Here is a 12,687-nt window from a genome sequence, read left to right as displayed (position 1 = left end):
CCCATTGTGCACCATCTATCTCCTCTGTTTTATTTCTTCCCCACTCCACCCACCCCTCAGTCCGGCATATGTACATTTGGTTCCCTCCTTCTCTCCCTCCGGGTACTGCTACATCAAGGCCCGCCCCCCATCCTGAAGGCCTGCATGTTTTCCTCCTTCTTCTTCCCAGTCTTACTTTCAGATTGGCCCACCATTCCTACCCTCCCTCCTTCCCGGCTTCCTGATCTCTTCAAAGCAGCCTGTTGAGGATCGCAGGCGAGCTGTAACAAACCTCACAGGCTGCCGTCGACTTCAGTAGCTTGTTCCCTCTGCCGCGGTCTCGCCCCTCCTCTGACGTACGGGATCACATCAGAGGGAACGCGCTACCGAGGTCGACGGCAGCCTGCGAGGTTCGCTACAACCAGCAATCCTCAGCAGGCTGCTTTGAAGAGAAGACCAGGTGAAGGCAGCGGTCCGTGCTGGCGGGCCAGATTAAGTATAAAATTTAAAATGTCTGGCGGGCCGATTTTTAATACACTGGGCCAGATTTGGCATGTCTGCTTTATGGGATAAGAGAGTTTGAAACATGCTTTTGAGGAAATGTTTTTTCCATTGTTTGGAAAATCATAAATAGAACCATACTGCTAAGTAATTAATGAAGACATATAGGGGCCCATAATCAAAAAATGTAAACGTTCAAAAAGCATCCTAAATCTGCACTTGGACATCCTAATTACTAGGATGTCCAAGTGCTGATAACTGAAACCACCTTTCTGGATATTTAGTGAGGCATCCCAGAGCTCGAGACGGGTGTGTTGGAGGTATGTTATATGTGGGCTTTGGGCGTACTTAAGGAGATAGCATGTAAATCTTTCTCATGCATATTGATTAGGAATATCTGAAAACCTGGCCTGTTTGCAGCCTTTGTGGACTGAACTCGGACAAGACTGCTCTAGACTGTCTGGTATAGTCTGGACATTTGGATAAACCAATTATTTATTAGACAAAACTGATTTAACTTCTTTGCCCTGCCTGAAGTATTATACAAAAGGCCCATGAAAATGTTATTTTAATGATGTATTAATAATGCACAGATCTGAGGAGCTTATGTTTTAGAAATAATGCTTTAACCCACTGGTTTTTCTAGGTAACTTCCTATAATAAGTCTCTATTTTGCTAAGGGTGGAATAGAGCTGATAAAAACCTTACCTAAGATTAGATGATGTTTCCTTTTCAACTACTACTACTTTCTTCTTTGCAGATCTCTTTCAGGAAGTGGCCGGGTCTGGAGACACATGTGACCAGAGACAGCTTGGCCTATTACTTCATGATGCTATCCAAGTCCCTCGACAGCTTGGAGAAGTGGCGGCTTTTGGGGGTAGTAACATAGAGCCCAGCGTTCGCAGCTGCTTCCAACATGTAAATAATGCTTTTTGTCCTAGCTTATTTGAAAGATTCATATATTAAAACTGTTGATATTTATTTATTTCCCAACCTCAGAGATACGAAACATAAAGACAAACTGTCACAGCAGTTTGAAACAACTGTATACCACAATAACATAGTCAAACAAACGTGAAACAATCTCTGAGGAATTAAAACTGTTGATATTTATGATGCTGTCCTCCTACCTTGCAACTCCTTGCCTTTGACCCAGCTTTATTCTTTACTTAAATCTCATCAGCTTCTTTACTTAAATCTCATCAGCTTCATTACTTGGTGATTTATCTCAACCTGTATTCCCATTCCCTCTTCCTGGATAGTTATTGCATGGACAATTTTCTCTCTTGCTGGGGCCAATACTCAAAACTAACACTAAGGGAGTTAGTGCCAAATCTGCCTGCCGGGTTCCCTCCTGCCGGTATTCGCGAGGGCGGGCGGTTTGGGGGGACCGTCTTTGGCAGGAGGGCCTGGGATCCCTCCTGCTGGTATTCGAGGAGGGGGAGGGGTGTCGGGGGTGCACCTCGGCAGGAGAGATTGGGCATCTCTCCTGTTGATATTCAGGGCAGTTCGGGGGGGATCGCGGCAGGGGGTGGGCCATCAGCTCAGCAGTCCCTATTCGGAACTTATACCTGTTTTGACTTGGGTCTTAGTCAAAACGTATAAGTTCCAACTGGGCAACCTCATTAAACTTTTGGTTATACTTGCTATTCGATTAGGTCGACCCACCTCCTGCCCTTTCCCCTCCTCCAAAAATGCCTCTTTTCGCTCTAGGCTTTCAGAGGTAGGGGAAAAACCTAAACTGGTTAAAATCAGCTTTGATTATCGGTACTTGGACGATCTGTCTTTTTGATCGTCCAAGTACTGATTTAGGCCACTTTTTGGACTTTTTTTTTTTTTTTTTTTAATTTTAATTATGAACTCCTTAGTGTATAGAGGAAAGAAGAAAGGCTAGGAATGGAATTGTTGCTGAGAACAGTTATGTGGAGAGCGATGATTACTGAACATTTGTTAAGATACATCTAAGATCTATTTCTATGAAGTCTGGTTGATAGGAGGATAGCATAGTTGGTATATGTAATCTTTTTAAGACCAGCAGGGTTTACTCACTCAGGTAGGGGCTACACCAAGCTTTGGTAGTTAACATTTGTCTGCTGAATATTCACGTTGGTTGGTTATTGAAGTAGACATGGTTGGCTGGTAATTTACATCTTTTAATTCTCTAAAACAGGGGTGTCCAACCTGCAGCCCGAGGGCCGCATGCGGCCCTGTGAAATATTTTGTGCGGGCCCGGTCGAGGGTGATGCAGTGTTTTCCTTTGTTGCCCCCGGGTGTTTACCGTCTTGCCGGCTCCCTCCTCTGTCTTGCTGCAGCATTTGTGCAGCCCCAGAAACATTTTTTTCGGCCAGTGCGGCCCAGGGAAGCCAAAAGGTTGGACACCCCTGCTCTAAAAGACATTACCTGGTTGGATAGCTCAAGCGTTTGCTATCTCTGTCTCAAGAGTTGTAACTACAAAGCATATGGACGCTCTGTTCAGATGGAACTTTTTGTTCAAAATCATGTTACTCTTGTTATGCTGCATGTCCTTCATTCAGCTTAATTTGAAATATATTCCTGTGCATTAGGAACACAAAAAGGAATGTATTTCAGACCCATCTGAGAGAAATTTATCTTTGCACTCTTACCAGTAAGTACACACAGTGGAATTTGAGCAGGTGGAATTAGCTTTTCATTTTATCTTGTTTAAGGAGTGCAGCATATTCTGTGTACACAGCTGAACCACTCATCCGTGCAACACAAAGCACAGATGGTAGAAGGAAACCGGAGGGAAGAAAGGGTTTGCATACATGCAAATTTTGTGAATATCCTCAAGTGAAAATTACCAGTAGTACATTACATCCTAAATCTCTCCCTCTGCCCACAGCAGAACATCTGGATCATTTTAGTGTTCTCTGTGGCCATTTATTACGTTAGATGAAAAAGCAGGGAAGAGGGTAAACTGCGTATTTACTCACAAGCGATTTGTTTTTTTGTCCTTCAGGCACAAAATAAACCAGAAATCGATGTGAAAGAGTTCATAGAATGGATGCGCTTAGAACCTCAGTCAATGGTGTGGCTGCCCGTGCTGCATCGGGTGGCAGCAGCGGAGACGGCAAAACATCAAGCCAAGTGCAACATCTGCAAGGAATGCCCAATCGTTGGCTTCAGGTAAGAAGTTCAGCAGCGGGCTCTACATTACTTTTATGCTTGTCATTATCCTTTGATATCCTACATATCCTGGTTGTTTTATCGCATTGCTTACAACCCAGTTTTCATTGTGAAGAATGTCCACAATGCTTTTGAAAAACAGGCTTGGAATGTCACAAGCAGGAACATAATAAGTGCTGTCATTGCGGAGATGTACTATAAATAAATTTTCTCATATACACACAATATTTTTAAAGGCACAGTAGCATTTCATTATACATAGAAGTGTATTTACATACTTTTTCTTTATTATTCCCTTAAGCAATTTTTTCTCCCTGTTACACTGCTAGTTTATTTCCTTCTAGGATGAAAAAGTCACATTCATAGTAAGAACATGAAATGCTTCCTTTTACAGTTTTCAAACAGCATGAAGGGTCAAATAATAGTTTGAAATAAAGAAGCCTTACCAGATCTTAAGGAGCCAAGTAGCAGATATATTTATGGCAGTCTAATTGCTCGTCAATGCTTTCATGTTTTTTTTTTCCTTGGACCTTTTCAGTATATTTCTTCTCTCTTACTGGAATATCTCTAGAAAAATCCATCCCTGACCAGACTTTCCCCATCCAAGATAGGTGTAGTCCTACTTTTCCTACAGAATACCATATATACTTGAATATAAACTGACCTGAATATAAACCAAGGTAACCTTTTTCCTCAAAAATGAGAAAAAAAGGTTGATTCAGATATAAACCAGGGGGTGTTTATATTCAATTGCCCTGCCTTGTATCCAGCCCTCCTTTCCTTTCCTCCCTCCCTCCTTCATTCCCTTCCTACCCAACCCCCAATGCCCACTATAGGTCTGCCTGAAGTCCTGGTGGTCCAGCAGTGAACTGGGACAGGAGCGATCCTTCCTGCATTCTGTCCCGGATGACTCTGAACCATCCTGCCTCCTTCCCACCTCCCTGACCTTTGCAGACCTAACCTGTATAGCCCTGGTGGACTAGCATTGAAGCAGGGCAGGAGCCATCTTTCTAAGCTCCTGCCCCATGAAAACCGCAAACAAAAGTACCTGCCGCAAGTTCTTGTTGCAGTCTCACAAGACTACAAAGGGAACTTGCAGAAGGCATTTTTGATCATGGTTCTCATGGACAGGTGTGTAGGAAGATTGTTCCTGCCCTACTTCATCGCTAAGCCACTAGGGCTTTAAAGGTAAGGTCTGCAGAGGCCAGGGAGGCAGGGTGGTTAAGAGTTAGCCAGGAGCAGGACATGGAAAGGATTGCTCCTGTCCCGGCTCACTTCTGTACTACCAGGGCTTCAGGTAGGCCCACGGAAGACTTGCAACAGGTCCTGGCAGGGGCAAAGGGCAGGCACAGACTAGAGGACTGGAATTGAAACTGAGACCCCCATTTTTGGTCCAAAAAGTTTGGTTTATATTCGAGTATACTGTATATGATACTTCTGTAAGATGCTTCAGAAAAACAGGAGATGCAAACTTCCCCAAAATTTGGAAAGTAGAAAACACACAGTGAAGAAGACTCTGGTGCAATAAAGGACATTGAGCACCAGAGTCTTCTTTGCTGTATGTTTTCTGCTTCTGTAAGATGTCCATTAGTCTGTGCATCCACTTATCTTCATATCTTTTGGTAATGTCAACCTTCCAACATGTGATAATTCCAGATTATTAATGTCTGCTTCCTTTAAAGAGGTGGGAAGTCATGTATCCACCATGTATGGTTTGTAAAAGCCCCTAGTTTCTAATAGAACAAATTTTTTTTTTTTTTTTTTTTTTAAGCATTGCTCTAATTAGTTCTATTCTCTTTTTCTATCATGTTCTTTCAGGTTTTGTCTTTCTATACCTAAGTACCAATCCCTGTATAACAGTGTAAGTGGGGGTTGGGTCTGATCTCGTACACAAACAGCCAGACAGGAGCACACAAAAGGTAAAGGAAACTTCTTATGACAGGGACACCTAGCGGGTCGCTTGGGAGCCCCACCCAGGGTACCCTGCCACAAGGAAAAAGATGGTTGTGACCTGCACACCAAGATACTGTGATTCCCAGGCCCACAGCTATGAAGTTTCTGGAGGTTCTAAGTTCTGCCCAATAACAGCCCAAGTGTTTATTTAATCCTTAAAAAAAAACCCCAGAAACAGGAAAACAATATTCATCTGGAAAAAAACCCCACCTTTTTTAAATTCAGGCTTCACAGTGGATTATCTTATTCACATCAGGATACCTCATGCACTGACCATTTCAATTCACCCCCACTTTGTAATCCACTTAACATCATGAGTATTTCAGTTCCTCAGGTTTGTTTTTTTAAACAGGAAGGAAAAAAAAAATCTTATTTAATCCACATGATATCATCATGCCAGTTCTTCAGGTTTGTCTTTCACACCAAAAACGAAAAAACAAAACAAAACTTCTTCTATACTGTGTAGCATTAACCAGTCTCTTACTTTAACTGAACTGGTACCAAACCCACTTCATCAGTCATTTGGGGTTACGGAGAACTGTGCCCTCAGCTGTAACCTCCCGTCCCAAACCATAGCACTGTACTTACTGTGTTGCAGCCACTCCCACAAACCCCCAGTCTCTGGTATTAGCCGTGGCTTTAATGCTCTGTAAAGTCCAGCAACCAAAAATCACATTCAAAAAGAAAGCATTCTCAAATAATCCCTTTAGTCAAAAAGATGATTTCAAAGTTTCTGATAGCTGTGCTGGAGCCATATCCAGCCAGCACTGCTAGCAGCCACACCTTACAGCATGCAGCCTTAGAGAACAAAACAAAGCATTCCGTTACTCTGACCTGCATTTAGGGCAGTTAGTTGATATCCATGGTGTCCTCAGCCAGCAGCTCGGAACCACAGGAACTTTCCCACTCCATGTGTTGGTCTAGAGAAAAACTTTCTTCCAAGTGCTTTCTCTCTGTACTCCGTTCCTCTTCCATCATTCGGGCATGGCTGGTGTCTGTACACACACTCCCTCTCAGTTCCTGGCTCCACCCTGCTTCTCAGCTGTGGAATAGGGCTCTCCCTGGCCTTGCCCCCCCCCTTGATCCCAGCCTTAAGAAAGGATTGGACAATTACCTCCTCCCAAATCACCAGTGACTCTTCCATTCTATCATTCAGTACCTTTTCTACATTTACAATGCCCTCACTAGCAAATTTACTACTAATATTGAAATCTCTCAATACCTCTAACACATCCCTTGAAAGTATTCCTCCTTTTCTTCTTAAAAAATTATTTTCTTTCTTTGGTCCATATCTCTGGGAAATGATATCTAAATCATTTTCCAACTGTTCTGTCCCTTTGACATGGAAAACTGCTCTTGTTTTTCCAAAAATAAAACATCACAATCTAGATCCCTCACTCCCAGCAAACTACCGTCCAATTGCAAATCTTCCTTTAATATCTAAACTAACGGAAAAAATCATACACACACAATTGTCAGAATTCATCGAAAAAACCTTTGCTATACACCCCTGCCAAACAGGCTTCCGTTCATCACATTCAACTGAACTGTCTCTGCTAGGCCTTATCTCAACCATACACTACTATCATGACCACCAAAAATCTGTCCTTCTTATCTCACTCGACCTATCTGCAGCCTTTGACACCATTGATCATTCGCTTCTCCTAAATAGACTTAAAGAGTGCGGCATCACAGGAACGGCACTATCTTGGTTTTCATCTTACTTTCAAGAACGCAGCTTTAAAGTCTTTGCCAGAAATGAAACTTCTCCCTCTATATCATTAACGTATGGGGTCCCGCAAGGTTCCATTCTTTCCCCTTTACTATTCAATATCTTTCTATCTCCCCTCTTAACCTTAGCACAATCTATCGGATTCACGATCTTTGCCTATGCAGATGATATACAACTCCTTCACCCAATCAATATTTCCAAAACGTCTGAGATAAAAGATATAAACAATAAACTGGACTCCATAAACGATTGGCTTCATTCTAATAAACTATCTCTCAACATAGACAAATCTCGCGGTCTACTATTTTCAATCAAAAATCCTGAATTTCTCCCAGAAAAACTTTCTATTAAATCTATTCCAATTCAAATGGAGACAAAAATAAAACTCTTAGGAGTGACCATTGATAAAGACCTATCATTTCATGACCATATTAGTTCGGTAGTTAAAACATGTTTCTTTAAACTACGCATAATTCGTTCACTGACCTCAATTCTAGAAACCGAATCTATCAAAATTCTTGTTCATTCTCTAATTATTTCTCACCTAGATTACTGTAATTCCCTACTCAATGGCCTCCCACAAAAAGAAATTCGCCGCCTTCAACTTATACAAAACACCGCAATAAAACTCATCTATAACCTAGGTAAATATGATCATGTTACGCCAGCACTAAAAGAAGCTCACTGGCTACCCGTGACACATCGAATCACCTACAAAATCATTTTTTTGTCATTCAAAATAAAATCTTCTCACCTGCCGCTATATCTTCACAAACTTCTCATTCCTCAGTGCTCTACTCGAACTTTGAGATCTTCAAATCAAAATCTCTTATTGATTCCGTCTATAAAAGAGTTTTATTGCACACGCAAAATAAATTTTGCGGTAACTGCCCCGACATTGTGGAACTCCCTTCCACAACCACTTCGAGACGAACAACACCTTGACAAATTTAAGAAAAACTTAAAAACTTTTTTATTTCGTGATGCATTCTCTTCTATTTAATTTCTCACTTCTTAATTTCTCTTCTATCTAATTTCTCTCTTTTACAAACATTCCATATATTTTATTCCCATCCAACATGTTTTTTTCCCAACCCCTCTTTCTCCTTTTTCTACCTACAATGTAACTTTACCCATCCATTCCCTCTCTCCTCACTGTCAAGTCCGTCTTGTTAATGTCTTTAATGTTCACTATATATTATTTAAATTACTTAATATTTCTTCAATTGTTCTTACTCCTATCTGTCATTTTTAAATCTAATGTAAACCGTCCAGATATTTGCTTGATGGTCGGTATATTAAAATCTAATAAACTTGAAACTTGATAGAGGGGTATAGATAGAGGATTACTGCACAGGTCCTGGACCTGTTGGGCCGCCGCGAGAGCGGACTGCTGGGCATGATGGACCTCAGGTCTGACCCAGCAGAGGCATTGCTTATGTTCTTATGTGCTTAAAGGGACCTTCCTTTTCATACTTGGGCTCTGGTCTGGTACTTCTTAAAGGGGCAGTGTTAAACCTACTAGTTCCAGGCTGTCTCTCTCTTCCTTCCTGGGGGATTCTAGCCTTTATGCTGTGCTTAGGGGTGGGACTGGGGAAATGATAAGCACCTGATTCTAAGGTGGTACTATGCTCTGCCATGTCCCTGTCACATTCTTTATTGACTCAAAGAAAAGGAAATACAATCCTTTACCCTGTTTCTTCACAGGACCAGGCATGCATAGAACAGTCTCTTGTTCAAAAAGTTCTGAGAGGGGCATGGAGCTGACAGGATCCAAAACATGAGTCATGGCTTCTGACTGACATGCCCCAAACACAGTCTTTCAACAGTTTTCTTTTAGCGCAATCCTGATATCATTTTTGTGGCCTTTTTCTGGATCACTTCAAGTTTTCTTACATTCTTAGCAAGACATGCGGCCTCTTTTACAAAGCCGCGTGGCAACGGCCCCGAAGCCCTTTAAATCTCTATGGGCTTCAGGTTCATTAGCGTAGCGCGGCTTTGGAAAAGAGGCCGATTGCCTCCAGAACTGAACACAATATTCCAAGTGGGACTTCATCAATGATTTATACAAGGGCTTCAACACTTCCCTTTTTCTGCTGGATTCCTTTCTCTATTTAGTCCAGGATTTTTCTGGCTACAGCCATCGACTTGGCTGACAGTGTTTCACAGTCTTGAGAGCCTCAGACACTATCACTCCAAGGTCCCTCTCCTGGTCCATGCAAATCAGCTTCTTGCCCCCAAACACATACAACTCCTTTGTATTTTTACTCCCCGAGTGCATCATCCTGCACTTACTGCCAAATTTTAAACCATTCTTCTAGCATTTATAGATCTCTACTCATGTTTCCATTCTTTCAAATCTGTTTTATCTGCAAAGAGACACACTTTTTCTTCTAACCTTTCAACAATTTCACTCACAAATATATTGAACAGAATCATCCCCAGTACCAATCCCCAAGGCACTTCACTAATCACCTTTCTTTCCTCCAAGCAAATTCCATTTACCACCACCCTCTGTCATTAAACCAATATCTAATCTATTTTGCCATTTTGGGTCCTAACTTCAGTCTGCTGATTTTATTAACGAGCTTCCTATGAGGAACTGTGCCAAAGGTTTTGCTGAAATCCAGGTGGAATACATCTAGTGCATTTCATCAATCCAGGTCTCTGGTCACCCAGTCAAATAAATTAATTAGATTTCTTAGGTACGATATTCCCTTGGTAAAATCATGTTGCCTCACATCTTGTAAACCATTGGATTTTGTGTAGTTCATTATTCCTACCTCCAACAAATCCTCCTTTATTTTTCCATCCACTGAAGTGAGATTTCACCAGCCTGTAGTTTCCAATCTCTTCTCCGATACCACTTTTGTGAAGAGGGGACCGTATTTGCTCTTCTCCAATCCCACAGAACCTCTCCCATCTTCAAGGATTTATTAAACAAATCATTGAGAGAACCCACCAGAACCTCTATGAGCTCACTCAGTATCCTAGGATGGATCTTGTCCTGTCTCATGGCTTTGACTACTTTTAGTTTTGCAAGTTGTTCATAAATACTTTCTTCTGTGAACAGTGTGATATATACTCCATCCCCATATATACCTTTGTTAACTGACTGAGGTTCTCCTCCAGAATTTTCTTCCATGAACACAGAAGTACCATATATACCTGAATATAAGACAAGATTTTTGGGCCCTAAAAAGGCCCAAAAATGGAGGTCTCATCTTATATTTGGGTCAATATCCCCCCTCCCCCCCTTCCTGGACTTGTTACAGGCCTCTGCCAGCCTGCTGTATGACCTGGTGGTCCGGGACAGGAGGGATCCTTTTACCTCCCTCCCGCCTCTCCCCGCGTACCTTTTTGAATTCCTGGTGGTCCAGCGGTGTTCTGGACAGGAGCGAGCTTTCCACATTCCTGCCCCACGCTGAGCCCCACTGAATGGCTGCTGTGAGTTTTTACGGGCAGGAGTTGACTTTTTGCACTCCTGCCCAGTGTTTTGCCGCACACTGAATGACTGTCACCAGTTCTCATAGGACTCATGCTGAACTTTAGAAAGTTGATTAAAACAATGCTGTTTGAGAGATATTTCTCAAGTACATGGGAAGGCTGAGGTTGAGTCCTTGTATTGCTGCTGATCTGATATCTCATAGTATTCTGATTATTTCTGTATTTGTTGCTTGGTATTTGTTGTTTGTTTGTGTGTCTGTTGTTTGGCGTTATCCATGTTTTCAGTTATGAGTGGGTTTTTTTGTAACTTGCTCAGAATTGTAGGATGTCGGCGAGTAAGAGATCTTTTAAATAAAAATAAATGAATAATATCAAACCATAGTATATGATGGGCACACCCCCAGACATTAGACACACCCTCAGTAGGTCCAATGTCATACCTCCTCTCGTGAGGTCTGACATCATTCGTCTGAGCAGAACACTTCGAAGGGCATCCACAGTCTCTTTTTTCTTCTTTCTGATTCTGCAGTTGGGGAATTCCAGTCTTCATCAGGAGGTTGAAATTGCTCAGGAACAGAACCTTACCTTTCAGTCTCAATTTATGAATAAATGCAAAATGCAACCAGGTCTTTGTCTTTCTTCTTCATTTGCATGGAGTCCTATAGATGACACATGTATGTATAGAGGCTCAATCTTCTCTTTTCAAGCTGATCTGTAATGCTTCCTCCATTCCCCAGGTCAGCTGCTTTAATATTATTTAACATACAGCACCACTCATCCACTCCTTTCGGCCAGCCCTATCCTTTTATTGGGCAACGTTGCAAATAGGATGCTGGGCTAGATGGAGCTTTGGTCAGATTTTTTTTGAAGCTGTAAACAAATGTGTGGATAAAGGTGAGCTGGTTGATGTAATGTATTTGGATTTTCAGAAATGTTTAACAAAGTCCTTCATTAAAGACTCCTTAGGAAATTTAAAAGTTTTGGAATAGAAGGCAATGCCATACATTGATTGGAAACAGGCAATGCCATACATAGATTGGAAACAGGCTACAAGTAAGAAATGCTGAGTTGGACTAAATCATCAATTTTCAAGGTGGGAAAGAACGAGAAGTAGAGAACCCCTAGCATTTACTATACAGTATATTCATAAATGATATGGGAAAAGGAGCAATGAGTGAGGTGATAAAATTTGCAGAGGACACAAAGTTATTCAAAGTTGTTAAAATATCAAAGGATTTTGAAAGATCACAGAAGGAACTTGTACGATGAGGAGACTCGGCATCAAAATGGCAGATGAATTATAATGTGGAAAAGTGCAAAGTGATGAACATAGGGAAAATAATTCCAACTATATGAACAACATGCTTGACTAGAAGGACCTTTGGTCTGACCCAATATAGCAATTCGTATGTTTTGAGAACATGGGCAAACTGACTGACATATATCGGAGCTTAAAAGAGGTTAGGGCAAGTTGAGGAAAAGGTCCATAAAATTATTAGCCAGGTAGATTTGAGAAAGCTCTTGCTTATCCCTTGATAGCAGGTTCTTCTTTTTGGAATCTGCTGGATACTTATGACCCAGACTGGCCACTGCTAGAGACCAGATGCTAGGCTCAGTGGCCACCTCTTGCCAGATTTACCCAGAGGGATTCCCCGGTATACTTGACATCAGTGATCCTGGTGGTTTTGATGTCCTCTTTAATGTATAGTGCTACCCCTCCACCTAACCTGCCCTCTCTGTCCTGACGAAGTAAATTGTACCCCGGTATAGCCATATTTCACGGACGCACATGGGTGGGATATGGCTATACCGGGGTACAATTTACTTCGTCAGGACAGAGAGGGCAGGTTAGGTGGAGGGGTAGCACTATACATTAAAGAGGACATCAAAACCACCAGGATCACTGATGTCAAGTATACCGGGGAATC

At 41.9% G+C, this 12,687-nt stretch overlaps 1 protein-coding gene across 3 annotated transcripts in view; it reads left to right on the top strand.

The window, feature by feature from the left end:
- UTRN (utrophin) overlaps window positions 1–12,687 on the top strand; it is a 1,286,828-nt gene that overhangs the window by 1,101,572 nt on the left and 172,569 nt on the right. For all 3 annotated transcript variants that reach the window (XM_033935605.1, XM_033935603.1, XM_033935604.1), the window contains 2 exons: window positions 1,241–1,398; window positions 3,461–3,627. In XM_033935605.1, coding sequence (XP_033791496.1) covers window positions 1,241–1,398; window positions 3,461–3,627 — 325 coding nt within the window. The remainder of the gene's footprint in view (window positions 1–1,240; window positions 1,399–3,460; window positions 3,628–12,687) is intronic.

The sequence above is a fragment of the Geotrypetes seraphini genome, chromosome 3 (genome assembly GCF_902459505.1).
Source record: "Geotrypetes seraphini chromosome 3, aGeoSer1.1, whole genome shotgun sequence".
Classification (NCBI taxonomy): domain Eukaryota; kingdom Metazoa; phylum Chordata; class Amphibia; order Gymnophiona; family Dermophiidae; genus Geotrypetes; species Geotrypetes seraphini.
Note: the sequence above shows the minus strand (reverse complement) of the source record. Positions and strands in the feature narration are given on the sequence as shown.